This window comes from Bacillus rossius, chromosome 8 (genome assembly GCF_032445375.1).
Source record: "Bacillus rossius redtenbacheri isolate Brsri chromosome 8, Brsri_v3, whole genome shotgun sequence".
Taxonomy (NCBI): domain Eukaryota; kingdom Metazoa; phylum Arthropoda; class Insecta; order Phasmatodea; family Bacillidae; genus Bacillus; species Bacillus rossius.
The window spans coordinates 44,709,326-44,727,003 of record NC_086336.1 but is presented as its reverse complement, the minus strand read 5'-3'; the positions used below and the strand labels follow the sequence as shown (position 1 = coordinate 44,727,003).

General features: G+C 33.9%; 1 protein-coding gene across 1 annotated transcript in view; it reads right to left on the bottom strand.

The window, feature by feature from the left end:
* Window positions 1–557: 557 nt before the first annotated feature.
* The window catches only part of LOC134534828 (ATP-binding cassette sub-family D member 1), an 84,415-nt gene continuing 67,294 nt past the window's right edge, over window positions 558–17,678 (bottom strand). The window contains exons 9-11 of the mRNA XM_063373451.1: window positions 15,524–15,649; window positions 12,554–12,695; window positions 558–7,215 (exon numbers count right to left, since the gene is read on the bottom strand). Coding sequence (XP_063229521.1) covers window positions 7,165–7,215; window positions 12,554–12,695; window positions 15,524–15,649 — 319 coding nt within the window. The 3' untranslated portion in view covers window positions 558–7,164. The remainder of the gene's footprint in view (window positions 7,216–12,553; window positions 12,696–15,523; window positions 15,650–17,678) is intronic.

Below are 17,678 nucleotides of genomic sequence, written 5' to 3'. Positions count from 1 at the left end.
TCACACAGGCTTACTTTTTACAGCGGTTTTATTGCCCAAAGTACATCATGTTCTCCAATATTCCCAAAATGAACGAACAATTTTTATGTTCCATGCCGCAAAATGTTTTTAACTCGTTGCTGGATGCATTAGAACCAATTTCATAGTGTGCCTACTAAGGAAGCTATGAATTGTTTTGACCTTCAAACTCCATTTTTCATGCCTTAGGCTAATGTGTGGTCGTATAAAAATTTTCTTTGGGCCAAGGTTACTGATGTATTAAAAAATTTTTTAAAATGAATGTGACTGTAAGGAAGTTTTAAATTTTTTTTTATTTTTGCGGCAATAATTTGTCCTGTCAAAAATTGTTTCATTCAAAGGTTTACGATAATGTTTAGAATTTTTACAATAAATTATTGCAATTTTATAACATACATACTAAAAACCCATGTTATTTCCATCCCTTGTAGCTATGGTTGGTTACATAAAAATTCATAGACAAAAGAAAAGGGGGTGGGGGGTGGAGTTACGAAAGAAATTTTTATGCTTGTGTTTACCCAGATAGTCAAAAATTACAATTCAATTGCTAATAAAATTTATTTGAAATCTTACAAGTTATGCCATTTTCCAGATCACATTACAGTTATGGCCACTGTAATGTTTAGTCTTCAAGATGTTTTTTTTATTTATTTTAGGGTCTAAAAAAATTGTACATTAAATAATGGGGCAGGGACTTGATTTGTCTCAACATTCCTGGCTGCAAACCACTTGTATACCAACTTTATGACCATAAATTTCAGTTATGCCAGGGGTCAGAATTTTTAGCAACCAAAATGACCTAGGGCTGGTGGTGCAAGCAACTAGGTACAACATAAGCATAGGGAATGATAAGTTTGATACAGACTTTTTTTTCCCAGTACATGCTACTGATAATAAGAACCAAAATCATTGTACTGTCAATAAATCACCATAGTACAAGGACATGTGTACGAGTTGGCAAATTATTGATCATTGTTCAATAAAAAAAAAATACACGTTCATGCATATTGTTGCCCCTTACCGAAAATAGATAGTATATGACAAATTTAAACAATCCCAGGTGTAATGTACATACAGTTTAATAATACATCATCATACAATCAATGCATAAATAAACAGAATATTCAATTGTATCAAAACTATTTTAAGTGCATTCATTACCACTTACTATACAGTACAGCTAAAGCAACTTTCACTAAAAGCAAATAGTGTGCAGTATTCATAACTGAACATCTGAATTTGTCACACCTTAAAAATAAAAACTGATAGGTTACAAAATTGAAAACAATTCTCTATTCTTGCTTGCTCTTCACATATATAAAAAAAGTCCATGTCAGTATACTATCAAGGTTTTTTACTCCAGAATACATCCATGATAAGTTTGCCTTGGAGGCACACAGCCAATACACTTTTGTAGCCTTCAAGTGTTTAAATTACACTATGTACAAATTTTTTAACTAGAAGGTTGAGCATAGTAAACATTAAAATTTGAAGATATAGTTCATTTCTAGACCTATAACCTGAAACTACAAATTACATTTTTGTTGCAACTTTTAAACCTACAGTATGTGAGAACAAGACATAATTTACACTTTATAAGGCATTTCAAAAGTTTTTATGTTTTTATTTACTATTGATAAATGTTTAAGGAAATATTTACTACTGAAAGACTTAACCATGTTTTTAATAAATAGGTTAGAAACACCTATCCAAAGATCTTGACAAAAAAATTTTTATAGAAAGACTTCAATTTGTACTATCTCATCTACCAAAGTTTTTAAGTTAAAAAAAATTATAGTAATGTACGTGCAATTATAGAGTAATTTTATAACTGCTGTATGTTAAAACTGTTTCGTTCTGCCTGCAAATCTACTCCCCTTATTTTACCAACAAACGTGTCTGAGTGAGCTCGTGAAATGCTTGGTGTTGCAAACTGCCGTCTTCCCTGCTTTGGTTAAGTTTCTCTCGGCACGAACATGCACTACAACATTGCCAATTGTGCGTACATTCCAATATAGACTAAGGTTGATTTGTGTCACCCCAGAACTTTTGAAATCTACCTTGAAAATATCTCTGTTGCGACTGCCAATGGCTTGAATTTATTAGTCATTGCTGGATTATACCCACTCCTACATGCAGCATCATGGGGAAGGAAAAGTTAAGTTCCAATAAAGTTTAGTTGTTTAGTTAAGTAAGTGGGGGGAAAAATACAGGCATGCACCAGATAATAAGCTTTTAAATTGTGAAAAACTGCAATTTCCCTAGTTTTTAAGGCTCAGCGTTACCAGCCGTTGTATATAATATTTTTTATTTTGCTGATGCCAGAGTTTTACGAAGAAATATTTTGAGAATGGGTCTATAAAAGCAGAATTGTACAACTCAGCTGCAGAAACCTAAGAAATTGTCTTCTAATGAGCAACCATGAGACAATTATTCATATTAAAAGAAAGTTTTATTAATGAATAATCATCTGTTTTTTATATTTAGAAGATAACAAAAAATAAGTGATATATATATATATGCATCAAAATTTCTTGTAAATAATATGTTTTCAAGAATGACATGTTTTAATGTTTTAGCAATTTACAATTATTGTGCTAAGCTCAAAGAGTCCAACACAGCAACTAGTGAAGCGACAGTGGTTTTAAACCATGTTTTAGAGCTAGGCCAACGCTGATTACAGATTGCAATGACTGGCTGATATGAATGAAAACTTTCTGCACATTTTCCTGGATGGGCAACGGACCATCGTTAGTTACACCGTGAGTGACGGACAATTATCTTACATTGACATTAAAACGTACCATTCAAGGGGCCCACACCTGAAACTACTTGCCTGTGAGGCCCAGGAGGGAGGGGGCACGCATCACCACCTCTACTTTTTAAGTGGCATTCGTATCATTTCATTGCTTGAGATGAACACAAAAGGCTTTCTGTACATACCTGTAACATTTAATGTTCTAGAACTTGAAGTGTACATAGTATATATCACTAAGAAAATACTAATTACAGCCAGTTTAACACTTCAGTGAGCGATGAATTTACTTGGTCGTCAAAAAGTGTTGTCGGACCAGTTCTGGCAATGTCAACATCATAATGAAACATGATAAATTCAGTCTAGGCCGAATTCTACTCTGCTATTTTTTCACCTTCCCTCAGAAATAAGCTTTGGTGCATATAACAATGCTATGTTTATCAATTAATTATTTATTAAAAAGTACTATAGCTACATAATATTGTTCCCTGAACTTTAACACTGCTTAAGCCAATGTTTAAACTTTGCATGATCTACATAAAAAGTCAATTAGTATAGTATTTGGTAGATGAAAGATAATAAGTTTGGAGACATGAGCTAGATGCTACAGTCTATGGTAACTTTTAGATTGATGGATACCATTTCTATAGTATTTACACTATTAAAAGTCAAATCTCGATTTTACACACACTCGTAATTCTCTAAATTATGTTTGCAAGATTGACTTATCAGTAATACACCATGATGTCTACCAAACTAGAGTGTTTAAATTCCCATTCCCCCTCCCTACCTTTACTGGATAATTTTTTTTATAGTATTTCTGATTATTTGTAAGATGGAAGCCTGTAATAGACGAGCATAAAAAACATGAAGCACGACCTGTTTTAGAGGTCAAAATAAAAGGACGGACAATATACTATTATGTAAATGCAACGTATAGCATGCCGTAGACTGCGTACTATAAAAGGACTAGTCACGAGGAGGCTGCCATCCAGATATGTTGTTTATCTGTGCTTATGAAAACAGCGGAAAAGGAAAGCCTTGAACATTGGAGGGTGCATCCAGCCCAATTAATTTCATTAAAACTTTAGTCACCATAATTTCACAATAATGCTTTATGCGTTGAAAATAAACACAAAATAAACTGCACAGTTAGTATAATTTTTTACAATATTCTATTTCGGATTATTTTAAATATTAAGTAAATTAGTAGTACATTTACACACGTTACAAAGCTCTAAGTTTATTTATTTTAAATCAAATGTTCCCCTCACCCTCTGAAATAGGTCATAGTGAGGCCCATGCCTATAGCATATATAATTTGTATGCCAGGAGGAAATCGCTTGTCTATTATAGCTACAGGTCTCAACATGAGCGTTGCAATGCAACATTATGATCGAGCCAACTGATCCGCTGAAAACGCAGTCACATGCGTGGATAAAATGCTCATGTACTTTGAACCGTCTTCGATCACGTGAGGTGGTTTCAACATTGAACTCATCACGTGTTGCTTGTCACATTTTATATGCTTGTCTATTAGAAGCCTTAGACCCCCCCAGTGACATATTCAAAGCTGAGCCTTATCTGGTCACCAAACAAAACAAAGTTTGGTTAGCAAATAAAAAAAAAACACACGTTTTAAATTGCATAGCATTTTACCCAATGAGAATTGCATATTCTTGCAGTAAACTGTGATTACACTATGCTGCAGATACTATATTGTGCACAGGCCGTATCTCCGCAGAAACCAAGGGAGAGTTGTTTTGTCCGCCAATTGCCCAGGTCATGAAGCCTTGTACAATGACCATGGAAAAAAATGTAGTTTTCTACCCTTGAGGAGGTACATGGTTGTGCAAAACAAAAAAAAAAATGGCACAGCTGATACACACCTCAAGGAAATATAACATATGTCACATTCAATCCATTGCAAAAAAAAAAACATTATTGTGAATTTTCTTTCCTGAAACCACGTATAAAATGCATTCCTTGTGGAAAAAGCATGAAGGGCAATCCATTCAGCATAGATTAAATAAACACAACAAAACTAAACATTTTTCCTTGCATGTAAATATGCACTTACGTATGATTATCTGTATCTATGAAAACATTGTAAATGTAAATGTGCATTGGGTGTAACCCAAGTGATGCCTTCCATTTAAAATCAATGTCGTCACTAACGTTAGGATGTATGTTGCGAAGTTTTGAAAAGATAAGATTTGTTATGTCAATCACGCACGTGCCACAAGCAACATTGGTAGCCTTGATAATTATTATTATTATTATTATTATTATTATGTGTATTGATAAACTTACATTACTTTCATGAAAGGATAAAACCTAAATGACTTTAATTCACTAGTAATCTGATGCGCTGAGCTCGAAAAACCAAACTGCCGTGCAAACAGTAGTCACAGAATTTACGTATACTACTATAATAATTTAAATTATTCTGATAGTCACACTAAAAACTAATACGTAATATGTAAAACCCCACTGTTACAACCTTTCACGGTTTCCAGGAATATGATTGTAATAGTGAGAGTGTGGGGGAGTCATAATAAACATTTTGGACCTATGATTGACCCACCTCCGACCACTATAATTCACAATATGCCATTATTTGCACCAAGTCCAAGTTCAATCATCTCTGGAACAAAATCGACAAATTTTCAAATTCAAGTATAAATTTATTTTAATAGCAGACATATTCCTAAAAGGAGAGATGCCCTAGAAAAGCAAATTGAACTCCCAACTGTCACCAAAACAACAAGCATAAATATGGTGCAACAGTATCTTTTAACGAGCGCAAAGTCCATTTGGCACTGATTTCATAATGAAAATGAAATCGATTTTAATAACGTTAGTTTATTAGACATGGGCTGCAACTATGTACCACCCAAGAGAGGTCAAGAAGATTAAGTGCAGATACATCGCTGTGTTGTGGAACAGTTATAAGGGGGGTAAAGGGGAATGCAGTGGAGGACGGCTGACAGGAAGCGTGCAGTGTGCCGTGCTTAGGTGAAAGAAGCAAACGTTTGTGCTGTAAAGCGACCTTGTTGAATCCATGGGGAAAAGCTGTCGAGATAAGTAGCGCCGGCGGAAAATAAAGCTGTATGGTGAAAGGGGCGGGTGTGCATTCGGATATTTTTGTTGCATTGTATCCTAAGTGTTCGCCATCGCGCTAGAGTGATTCAAACATGCGTTCCCTCACAAAATGTTCACCGTCGGCCTGGTGATGTGAAATGGTAAACAAAATTAAAAGACTAATCTCGCCCAACTTCAAGTGGAAATTATTACCAACACAACACAGTATTCCCTGAATTATCTATAAATTCATGGCTTTTTCCAGCTTAGTTCTCAATCACATCAAATGCCCGGCATTTTCCTGGGTTTCTCAGTTGGTAGACATCCTGTGCACTCTTTACTGTCCACTACTGACAGTGCCTAAATATTTATTCTTGCAAATGAGAAGTCTGAACAAAACAAAAGCATTAAACCCAGAGTGAGGGACACTGTAGGAGTTTTTTTTTTTTAAACCAAGAATGTCAGATTTTTTTACATTACAATAAACTAAGTATCTGTATGTTTACCTTGATTCGGTGTTAACATCACACACTAGAGAAACACATTGAAAATCTAGGTTATCATCCCATATGATTAAAAAATTTAAATATCAACTAATACAAATTTACACACACATCCCATTCTGTGCATCAACAAGATTCATACATCTACTTGAATATAAAACAATTAAAATAACCATTTGAATTTATTCCCGCATCACACTATCAGGAACGATATTCTCTGCAACTTCACACCAAACGAGGTTGTGGCTTGGTAGTGAATCCACAGGACACGCGAGGGATAAGAGAAAATGTTTAATACAAAATATATATTTACAATAGGACTGAACTTTCACAGTCTCATATCTCCTACTGTGTATGCACCCCATTTCCCTCCGCATCTTACCCAGGCACAATTCAGCAGGTACCTACCCAGCAACTCCGGAAGACGCTTAAATACTGCTCTTTGGTGGTTACAGAGGCTTAAAGTAACGTAACTTTCTAACACCAGAAGGTACGAAAACTACACATTTCATAGTGTATTACTTGCATTTTCTCCTGTCTACAAAATTCCATCTGAACCTCTGCAGATTATATTTCTTCTGCCTCAAAACACCATGCCGTTGGAACATGCACACAGACGTTCTGACGTTCCTCTACCTTCTTGAGCACGGCAGAGTGCTGTGTGAAGTGGATCCACATTCACGCAGGAGTTGTGAGGTGGCTATGAGTTCTATTCGTGAAACAAATGGACCATCCACTTCAGTGCATGCACTAAAACTGTGGACGTTGGCCCTTCATGGCGTGACACAGTAACACATCGAGTCTTCATGTAGCTGCTACCTTCTTGCAGTCATCGGCCAGAACCTTCGTAAGCTCCTGAAATAAAAAGAAATGAAAGGTTGGAGATGCTGCACTTGCACCGCATAGGCAAAATTAAATTTTAGACTTACCTATGTTTTGTAATTTACATGCCTCTGTGAATGTTACAGACTATTTTTGTGTGTTTTTAAGTAGTTACAGTTCAATTATTTTTGTTTATATTGTATGATTTAAGTGACACACCAACTTGCAGTTAGAAGTATGAAGTAAAGTACCCATAATTTATTTTATGTAGGGCAATCCATTATGTTTTCACTACAATAGAAACTTTATTAAAACGTGGAGGAAAAAAATTACCTCCAAATGAAAAAAAAATTAATGGTGTTTGTCATAACAGCCCTTTTCAGAGTGGCCTTTAATGACAATTAGAATAATATAGCACCATTCAAGCAGATATTAGTTAAATTTGAATAATTAATGCTTCAGTACACAAAAGATTACTGCAATCTAGATCACTGGAACAATTAAAATATCAATTTTTTTGACACCCAATTAAAATTTTATTACAAAGTATTACTTAAAATTCCTAAAAACTACAGCAGATACAAAAATTAATTTGATTTGTTCTTGCAGAATTCCTATAAATATTTTGGTGGTAGTTTCGAGGAATATTCGAAGGTTTCTTTTCCAGTTAAAATAATTTACTTTATGTAAGGGATTCAAGACATCCAAGACTCTGAGTCAATGTGTTCACAGTAAAAAAAAAACTCAATTGTAGATGATTCTGAAAATGTTTTAGAATATTCATAAAGAGCCTTTCAGTCACAACTGTGTACTCTTAAAACATATGTTTGTAATAAGAACCAAAACATTAACCCATCCAAGGTAAAATACTTTATCAAATTATCACAAGTGGCAAATTGTATCACTTCATTTCAGACTGGTATATTTTCACAATCGTTAGAAACTGAAGAACCAAAATAAATATAAGAACTTTCCAAAGCCTGCAAACTATACACCTGCCCCTCAAAGAAATGCTTTTCAATTTGTGCGGTTTTTAAGTAACAACACCAATAAATTGCTGCATTATTTGAATTGCATGGTCATGGATTTGAAGTAGGTACCGCTTTTCTTTAACGTGAATTTTTATTTTCGTGCACACACAATGGTAACGGCACTTGTGTAGCATCAAATACAATGCAACTAATTAATAATTTTACAAATAAAACAAACATTTTGCTTTTTCCTTAATAGCTATTGGCTTCCCTCATTGTTACATATTTTTATTTCCGATGTCGCCCGAGTTTAGAAATGTTATACCCTGTCTTTATGTAAACAATGTGGTAAGTGAATTTATAAAATTAGGTTTTTAATCTCAAAATGTTATTCAACATGGATTTAAATGTACTCCAAATATATTTAGACGTATATTAGTGCTGTAAATTAACTTTAACGGGAGTAGTGTTTTGATCAAAGTCAGCAAGTATGTACATTCACCTGATTGGAAAACAAACTATTTTGATTACATTTTCTCTTATGGAAAAACGTATTTGACTAGCGCTGTTTTGATTAACACACTGTTTTCCTGGACCAAATTAGGGTGTTACTTCGAGGAGTGGGTGTACATTGAGAAATTAAGGACTTTTCCTTTGGTTTTTCAGAAATTATTTGGTCTGTTTTTCTACGACGTTTTACACTTTAACAGGCACAGATAAGAAAATGAAGACAATAATACATCAGGAGCTACTCTGCAAGAACAGGCGAATATGAAAATAAATGCCAATTTTTTTTCCTTGGTTTCATTTACAATAGAAATGGTACTGAAAAAATAAAATAAAACGACAACAGCTTTTAGCAGTGTGTTCATTTCTTTTGACAGCTACAGTCCCACAAAATAAAATATTAAATTTTTTATAACAAATTTTTTTTTCTGAATTCTTAGAGGTTTTCCTTTTTTCACTAGAAGATAAATACTCTCAAGAATTTTTCTTTCCCCTAGTTACAGTGAAGTGTTTAATCCGGCAGGCACATTCAGGAATACAACTATGCTGGATTAGCAATGTCAGTGTAGTTTTAACTGGAATACCAAAAATAAATAAATAAATATACAGTACGTGATAAAGTTTTAGTAAGATACTGTAAAGAAAGAAAACTAAGATGATTAAACAATTTACTATTGTGTCCTTGATCAGATCTCTTCTAATAATACTTATAGAAATGTAACTCATCATAAATTTGGATTATTTTTCACATCATAAACGAAAAGTTAATTAAAACTTTTAGATTATGGACATATTATCGTCATAGGCGTGCCTACAGGGGGGGCCAGGTGGGCCATGGCCCCCCCTAATGTAATCACTCAGATCGGCATTTTCTCTAATGCGTTCGTTAATATTCGTATATTCCTGGCACTGTGACACTCAAACTGTGTTTCAGTGTTGCAGCGTGCTCATTACCAATATTTTTTAACATTTTATCGTTCTGGAAATAGTTTATTTAACACATGAGGTCCCTTAAAATGGCCTATAGTTTATACTTGAATTCGGTCAGACAGTTTACAAGCGGGAATGTTTATTGCTTTCCTGTATTTGTGACACAAATGGGGGAAGTTATCAACATGTATAAATAGCCTCCAATATCGCTGTCATAAATACGTGCAGACTGCAGTCTATGAAAAGTTAGAATGCGATTGTAGCCAGTAAACACAAGATAATCTTTCTTCTCTCTTTTTTAAAATCTTTTTTCTTCCTGGATTTTAAAACTATCTGTGGGATTTCTACCCGATATCCGTGAGAAAACTCATCCAACCTGTCACGATTGTTGTTTCGTTTAAAACAGTGACTTCTCCGACTTCGCCAGATCAGGTCAAGCACTGAGTGTTTCATTTGTGGTGGTCCGTTATTTTAGCAATGGATAGGTATGTATGTTTGAATTTTCTAATTTAGAATTCATTTGATCTTTTAAACTAATTGTCAAGTGTTTGTAATCAATTGAATTCCCTACTACATACTCTCCAATTAATCCTAAACTCCCAACTTTCAGTAGTATTAATTTAAAGATATCAGAAATTTATTCTTGAGTGGCTTCGTGAAAGCCATTATCGTTTTCATATGATATCTAATAATGAAAAAACAAAATTTTTTCATTCGCTCGAAAAAAAAAAAATAATTTTTTTTCTATAATTTTTACATAGTTTTCTATGATTCACCCTTCCAAATTATTTCATGTGAAAAGCAAACTGAGGTCAACAATGAGCCAAGGACGACTGGACGACCTTATGCTTCCGTTCATTGAAAAACAACTTGCGACAGAGGTAGATATGGACCAAGTTATTGAAGAATTCAAAAAAATTGTAACCTTTGAGCGTAGATTGTGTCTGTAATTTAGAACTTTGAGTAAACTTGTGCTTAAATTAGCAGCAAGTATTGCCAGATAAATAAAAATGCTTGCCGGTTTGTTTAACTTACAATTGCCTGGATATCATTATATTTCTGTTCATTGGAAAACAACTTACAATTATGATAGATAGTTCCAAGCTGTTGAGAGAAAGTTACGTTGACTTTTTTGCGTGTTCGTAACCATAACTTTGGGTTAACTTTAACGTAAATAAATACAGTAGAATTAATTTTTGTAATCAAAACTGTTCTCAATTTGTTGAGTCTATTAAATTTAGTAATTGATTGAAAAAAAGAGGATGCTTTGCTGGTTTTTAATATTTGTGTTTGTGATTGTTATCAGAACTTTGAGATAACGTTTGCGTTAACGTAATTTCGTAGAATTTATTACCATGTAAATGAAAATCTTTTGCAGATTTGTTAAAATGTGTGTTTTTAATAAGAACTTTATGTTAATTTGAAGATAATTAAGTAGAATGTATTACCATGCAAATAAGAAAATTTGGAGGTTTGTTAAAATTTGTGTTTGTAATCAGTGCTTTGAGTTAACTTGAAAATACTTGAGTACAATATATCACTACATAAATCAAAATATTTTTTAATGTTTTTAAAATTTGATGGATTGAACAATCATTCATTGGAAAACAAGGTCAGTTGAAAATTCAAGCTATTGTGGTTTAAAAAACATGAACCTTTTGATTGTCGTATGTGTCATCTAGAATTTTGATTTAATTTTTTTTACGATGATGTATGTATTTCAAAGCAAAACAAAAAAAAATTTAAGAGGTATGTTAAAGTTCTGTTGTCTGAATTGCCGTGTTTGCATTCACTAAAAAGAAGTTCCTTTCAAGGTAGATCTGGACCTAGCTAGTGGAAAATTCGAAAGGGAAAAATGTGTAAGTACCCTTTAAACATTGTCTATGGGGAAAAAAAAACATATTTTCAAGATTGTTAAAATTATACGGATGTAAATATTAACTAGTAAACATATCTCGTTGATACTGCACAAAAATACAAACAAGTCAATGAGTGAATGTATTTAGGCTATTTAACATTCTAAATTCAGCTTCTGATTTAAAAATTTAGCAGGGCCCCCCCTAATGGAAATGTCTGGGCACGCCTATGACTATCGTTAAGTTGATGGAATAGTTGGTAACGTGTAAATAAAAATAATTTCATATTTAATTCTTAATAAATAAGTAACTATATTTTTATAATGTTTTCAGCTAGTATGTAAAATAAATTATATTAAAAGCCAAACTTTGTCAAATCACTTTTAATATGCACCTAGCTTTATCGCTCACATAGATACCACCAGTATTAGTTTGTATATATTTACAATAATTCTGAATCTCGAAAGTAATTAAAATGACTCTAATGAGATGAAACTGACAGTAACAATAAACTCCGAGCGAATTGAAAATGCAGGCAGCGTAGTGATGCCACCTGGCGTGTACGGGTAGAATCCACCACGAGGGGATCAATTGGTGCTGGATTGCAGAACGTGCCAAGCCATAGAATGCCATATTGAAGACATTTAACCATACAAAGTTTCCTACACTAGCAACGCGCACGGGTGAGCCGTGGGTTTAGGCCTCGGTGGCTCTTTTCACAGGATTTTACCGCTCGCACAACCACAACGCATGTCCTCAACCTGCGCTCTCGCACCCTATCACCGCACCGCCCCAACACCGCACTCGCCCGGTACTTAATTTATTTTAATAACCAGTTGATAATAATTCAGGTTTTTCTTGTTTTATCATTAGAGTTCTAATGACTACCATATTTTGTTTTCCTAAGTAGCCTTTATTTTTAAGACTATGTTGAATTTGCGAATAAAATATTTTGATTTCATCTCTTTTTTTTTTTATCATCTTAAAATCACATGCAGATAAAGAGAAAATACATGTTGCGGCTCTCTAAAAAATTGTAGAAGCTGTTCACTTAATATTTGGCTCATCTCTGAAAATCCTGCGAACGCCTGATTCGGGCCGCCTCACCCGAAGTCTGTCCTGGGCGTCGGAGACCTGAGCCTCGAGCTGCTCCTTCTCCTCCTGCAGCGAGAGCTTGGCCGTGGAGTCCAGCACCTCCAGCTTCCAGCCCCCCTCGCCGTCGAACTGCAGCAGGTGGGTGTGGAACTTCCTGCCGTCAAAACAAAACACACCACCACCGATAATTTTCAAAGTCCCAATCCCCCAGGCAGGTCTCGACTGGGATCTCTGGATCCAAAATCCCCTGGCGAGGCCTCCACTCCCGCCAGATTCGCCGAGGGTTGCCTCTTTTTTTCATATTTCAGACTCGAAAATTTTTCAAAGTTCCGAACCCCTGGTCGAGGCCTCGATCGCAGAGATGGTTGTGGAGTTTGAGGGGTTACCTCATTTTCGTCTTTCTGACTTGAAATTTTTTTTTTCCATGTCCCAGACCCAAAGGAGAGTGCTAGATCGCTGGAAACATTTATGGAGGTATCAGGGTTCAAAAATGTTTAATAGTAACTCCCTTTCCCTCTAGCCAGGGCCTAGACGATGCGCTGCACCAGTAGAAGACCTAACCCAGGGTTCCCACTCTCTTACTTCAACCATTTACCCGCGTCTTTTCTGTTTTCCTTGTCGCATCAAACATTTTTTCCCCCTGTCTAGACCTCACGGTTCTAGCTAGAAAAATAACATGCATTACAATTAGCGATATCAATTTTCTCAAATCTGAATCTCAAATTTGTACCCCAGAGTGAACTTTGAATATACCCCTCAAATATGAATCTAGGTGTCAAGTGCCCAAAATAAAATAATGTACAAGAAATGAAAACTATCAACTAGGCCTACGCTGTTGAAACATTTAACCTTTTAAATGGTTTATTTATAAAATAAGATTTTGAAATCAAAACATGTTGTAATTTTAATTACATAATTACATGTTAAAAGTACAAAACCTTGCGGAAATGTTAACAGGATAGGTACCATGAAAAAACTTCACCTAGTGAACTTCTGAGTTTGTCAATGTGGATGTCCTCTAATATTACTCTTCAAATCTTTTTCCTCTAATTCTGAATCCTTTGAATACTAAGGATTTGATGGTATTTAAGGATCTGAGGATCTGATTGGCCCATTCCTAAATTTCAATACACATTACTTAAAAAAAATTCAACAAATAGTATAAATAACCTGCAAAATTAACTTAAAACATTTTCCTCAAAATATTTAGAGTTTGCTCTCTTATCATTTTCATCAACATTAAATAACAAACACTGCCAGTCTGAAAACAAACAAATGTGTTTGTCTGCTGAAACTTTGATTTGGATCGGGCAAAAAACTATAGCTTAAAATTTGATTGTGATTCAAATTAATATGCAGTGGTTTGTAGGCTATTCCTCACGTTAATGTTAGTGATACGGATTATTAACGACACATAAATTTATGATTTAAACATGTACACACCGGTTTTGACACAGTAGGATAATACAGATTATGAAAAATTACCGCTACTGTCTTGCAACTAAGACATTGTCACATTACCCTGTGTTTTCCAGATTTTTGAGAAAACTTTTCAATTCCCTGAGTTTTCAATGTCATTCCAGAATTTCCCTGTTTGCGGGTACCCCGCCATCATGTCTTTCGAATATTTGCCACAGCTGGTTAATAATTTGTGTCTCGACATGGCACATACAACCTAGCTGTGGCCACTTGTTGAAGCCCACATTCGTAAACTGGTATAGTAACTGTGACGACATGAAGTAGCTGTCTATGAAAGCTTTAAGGGGGAAGGGGGCGGGAACCACCACTGGTTAAGGAGGGTCAGGACCCGGTAGTGCCCTGACAAGTGTGTGCAATGTGTGCAGCGTCTGGGTCTGTCTGCGTTAAATAATTAGATATTTCCCCCCGGATGTTATGGCTAGAGACAAGATTTTATGGTTATATTTTTAGTTCAATTTTGTTTTTAAAACATAAATACTTTTTTTGTAATACTTAATCCACTAAAAGTGTATTTTTATAATAAAATAGTTTGTATTAAATTGGTCTAAAACAGATACATTCAGAACAATAAAAATAAAATGGTAAGCATTTGTGGTTTAAAAGTGGTTCAATAAGAGAAACACAATAAAACAAATTAAAATAACTTATCTGATCTATGCACTTTGGTACAATTTTTGTCCGGAAATGATGACATTCCTTGAATTTCAAAATTGAAAATATTAAGTTTTGGTTAAATACTGCTTAATTCCTTGAAACACATTGCATTTCAGAACTATTATGTGTACTGACTTGCTTTTTAGTGTTAGTATTTCGGTTTTATCACAATTGTCCTTTTAATCTTGTCCCTAGTTATGGCTGAAGGTCAGTTACCGAATTTAAGTCAGTAACAAGGAATAAAAGCTTCAAAAGATTTGTTCATGAAAATAGTGATTTTTTTTTGTGTTGTATATGTTTGCTTGAATGAAGTTGGTTTCTTATAATAAAAAAAAATCAAAAGGTGGCACTCCATTTGCTTTTATGCTCATTATTATTAATACTATGCATGGTTATTTTTATAATTTTTATTGAATTATGTTATACACAGCTCCCAATTGGTTATTTACTTAATCAGTTCCAACATTAAAAATGTTAAATGATTATATTTTTACATCAATCATGTATTTTATAAAATAAGTGTAATACAGCTTTGCCAAAAACAATATTCGTAACTCAATTTGGCTTCGCAAATATTTTAAACATTCAATTTGATATTCGCTTCACATCAAAAAAACTAGTAATACCACAGGCCTATTACCTGTGCTCTTGAGTCTTGTGTAATTTGTTAGTGAAACCACGGAACGCAGATCAGCTACCACTCGTACACAAAGAATCAATGTGGTTATAGAAACACGTACATTATTCATTCCTTAATTTGACTAGAAAAAATATGGCAACCCTAGAGATAACCCGACTTTACCGAGTTCTCGCTCAGGGAGGCTTGTGGACGTGGAAGGGCCAACTCACCAGAGAGAAGGTCGGTGGGTGATGGTGAGCAACGTGATGCCAGCCTTCTTTGCCGACTCGTAAATCTCACTCTCCACGTCGATGCTCACTGCACTCGTGCATTCATCCAGCAAAGCAAACTTTGGCCTGTGATGCACACAAAAATTTTGGTAACCGTAGAATTAGAACATGAAAACGCACATAAGTCAATAACCTCATTGCAAGAGAATTTTTCACCATCAAAAGCCATGTGTTATATACAAGAGCGCTGCTGGGAAAAGTTAAGACATACCACATTTTGAATCTGAACTGGACTAATAACTTACTACACAAGCACAATTGTTCATTTGGAAGATATTCATCTTGACATGACCCTCCCCAGAATCCTTTAACAACAGGCAAGGCAGTAAACAACTCCCTCTAACACGCAATCAGCAATGGTGGCCATTTTAAAAATGAAATCTACAAAGTTAACTAACTTGCAGCCTATCTTCAGATGAGTTTCCTTTCTTGAATATATTTTTTTATGAAGATACGAGTTCCATCCAAACATACCAAAGTGTTCTTGCACAAAGAAAAAAAATGAAAATGCAATGAATACACAAAATGAAACAACACTACATAAATCCATTAAACATACAACAAAACAATTCCAATGTGAAAAAAATAAAGCTGCAGATTCCAGATCATAAAATGTACTGGGTTGTTTATGAAAAGGGGTGTGCCTGGTTCACCTGCAAGAAACTGAAATAGGCAGAATATCATTAAATCAAGAGTTCTAATAAAGGTCAATTATTTAATTTACCTTTAACTGTGCAGGATATTCACTTTTAAAAAGTTATATTTCTTTAAGCGCATTATGAGAAATGATAAGAGTGAATTTTTACGATGTGTGCGCACCATGGAACAAAATTTTCACAGGATGAAAAAAGGCTACATACAAATAAAAATTATATATGTACTTATAAATCTTGTACTTTAGTGTCTGATATGGAATACTGGTCCATATAATTAAAAACATTTATTTATTATGAATACTAGTGATATAAATTGTGTTTATAAACATTTTAAAGTGTATTTACATAAGTGAGGTTAGTTCCCATACGTATAATTTATTTGCATTATAAATAATTCCATTATTATTTAATAAATAATTAAATTTAATAAATTAATAGAAAACATTCTGCATGTTTATTGATTTTCATTATTAATTAAAATTTATCTCTATTATTTTACTACATTAAATAATTAAATATATACAGCTGCTTATATTAACATTAATATTATATACTGAGAATTTAATTTAAATTTTTTAATTTGATTGAATTTATAGTTTACCAATCATATTTATATTTTTCCAGTCCTTTTATTATTTTATTTCAATTAATTATTTGCATGCCAAATTAAAGTTAGTTTTTTATGATACCAAGTTCTATACTTCTCATGTGTATACATAAGTACACGAACACGTTTTTTTTTATTTTGAATTTAAATGTGCATTGAACACTAAACTTAATGATGTTATAATGAGTGTCTCAAAGGTGTCACACTGGAATATAAAAAAAACCTGTTTCCTTCAATCATTTGTTGAACTTTTGAACACATTTTACACTTGCATTAAAACGAGATTTGGCTATACAGTAAAATAAAGATACAAATTACTTGAAAAAATCCACGGTTTTGATAGATAAGGTTCTTTTGATACTTAAGTACTTTAAACTGAATAGTTAATAAACCTACAACATATTGTAGGGAAATAAAAATATGCCCTTTAAAGTAAAATATCCTTTTAAAAAATAAACACTTAGTAATAAGGTTCCACTTTATTTATATATTTTTCAACAATAAATCCAAACCAGAATTAATCGGACATACATTTAATGATTATTGGAAATCTTAAATTTCTAGATGGGTATTTTGGATCGGAATTGGCTTTTAAGGCCCCTGCATTCGTGAGCACACATGTATGTGCAGAGCCTCAGGAAAAAACAAACCCGCAAATTGAAAACGGCTCTACATATCAACGGTGTCTGTTTACAAAACGTATTTAAGAATAAGCACAGGGAGAATTGATAGTTCAGTTACCGTATTTTGCATTTAAACTGTTTTTGTTGTTCGTTTTTGACATGACAACGTCTAATAAATCAATGAACGCCAGCTGCACGCACAAAAAAGT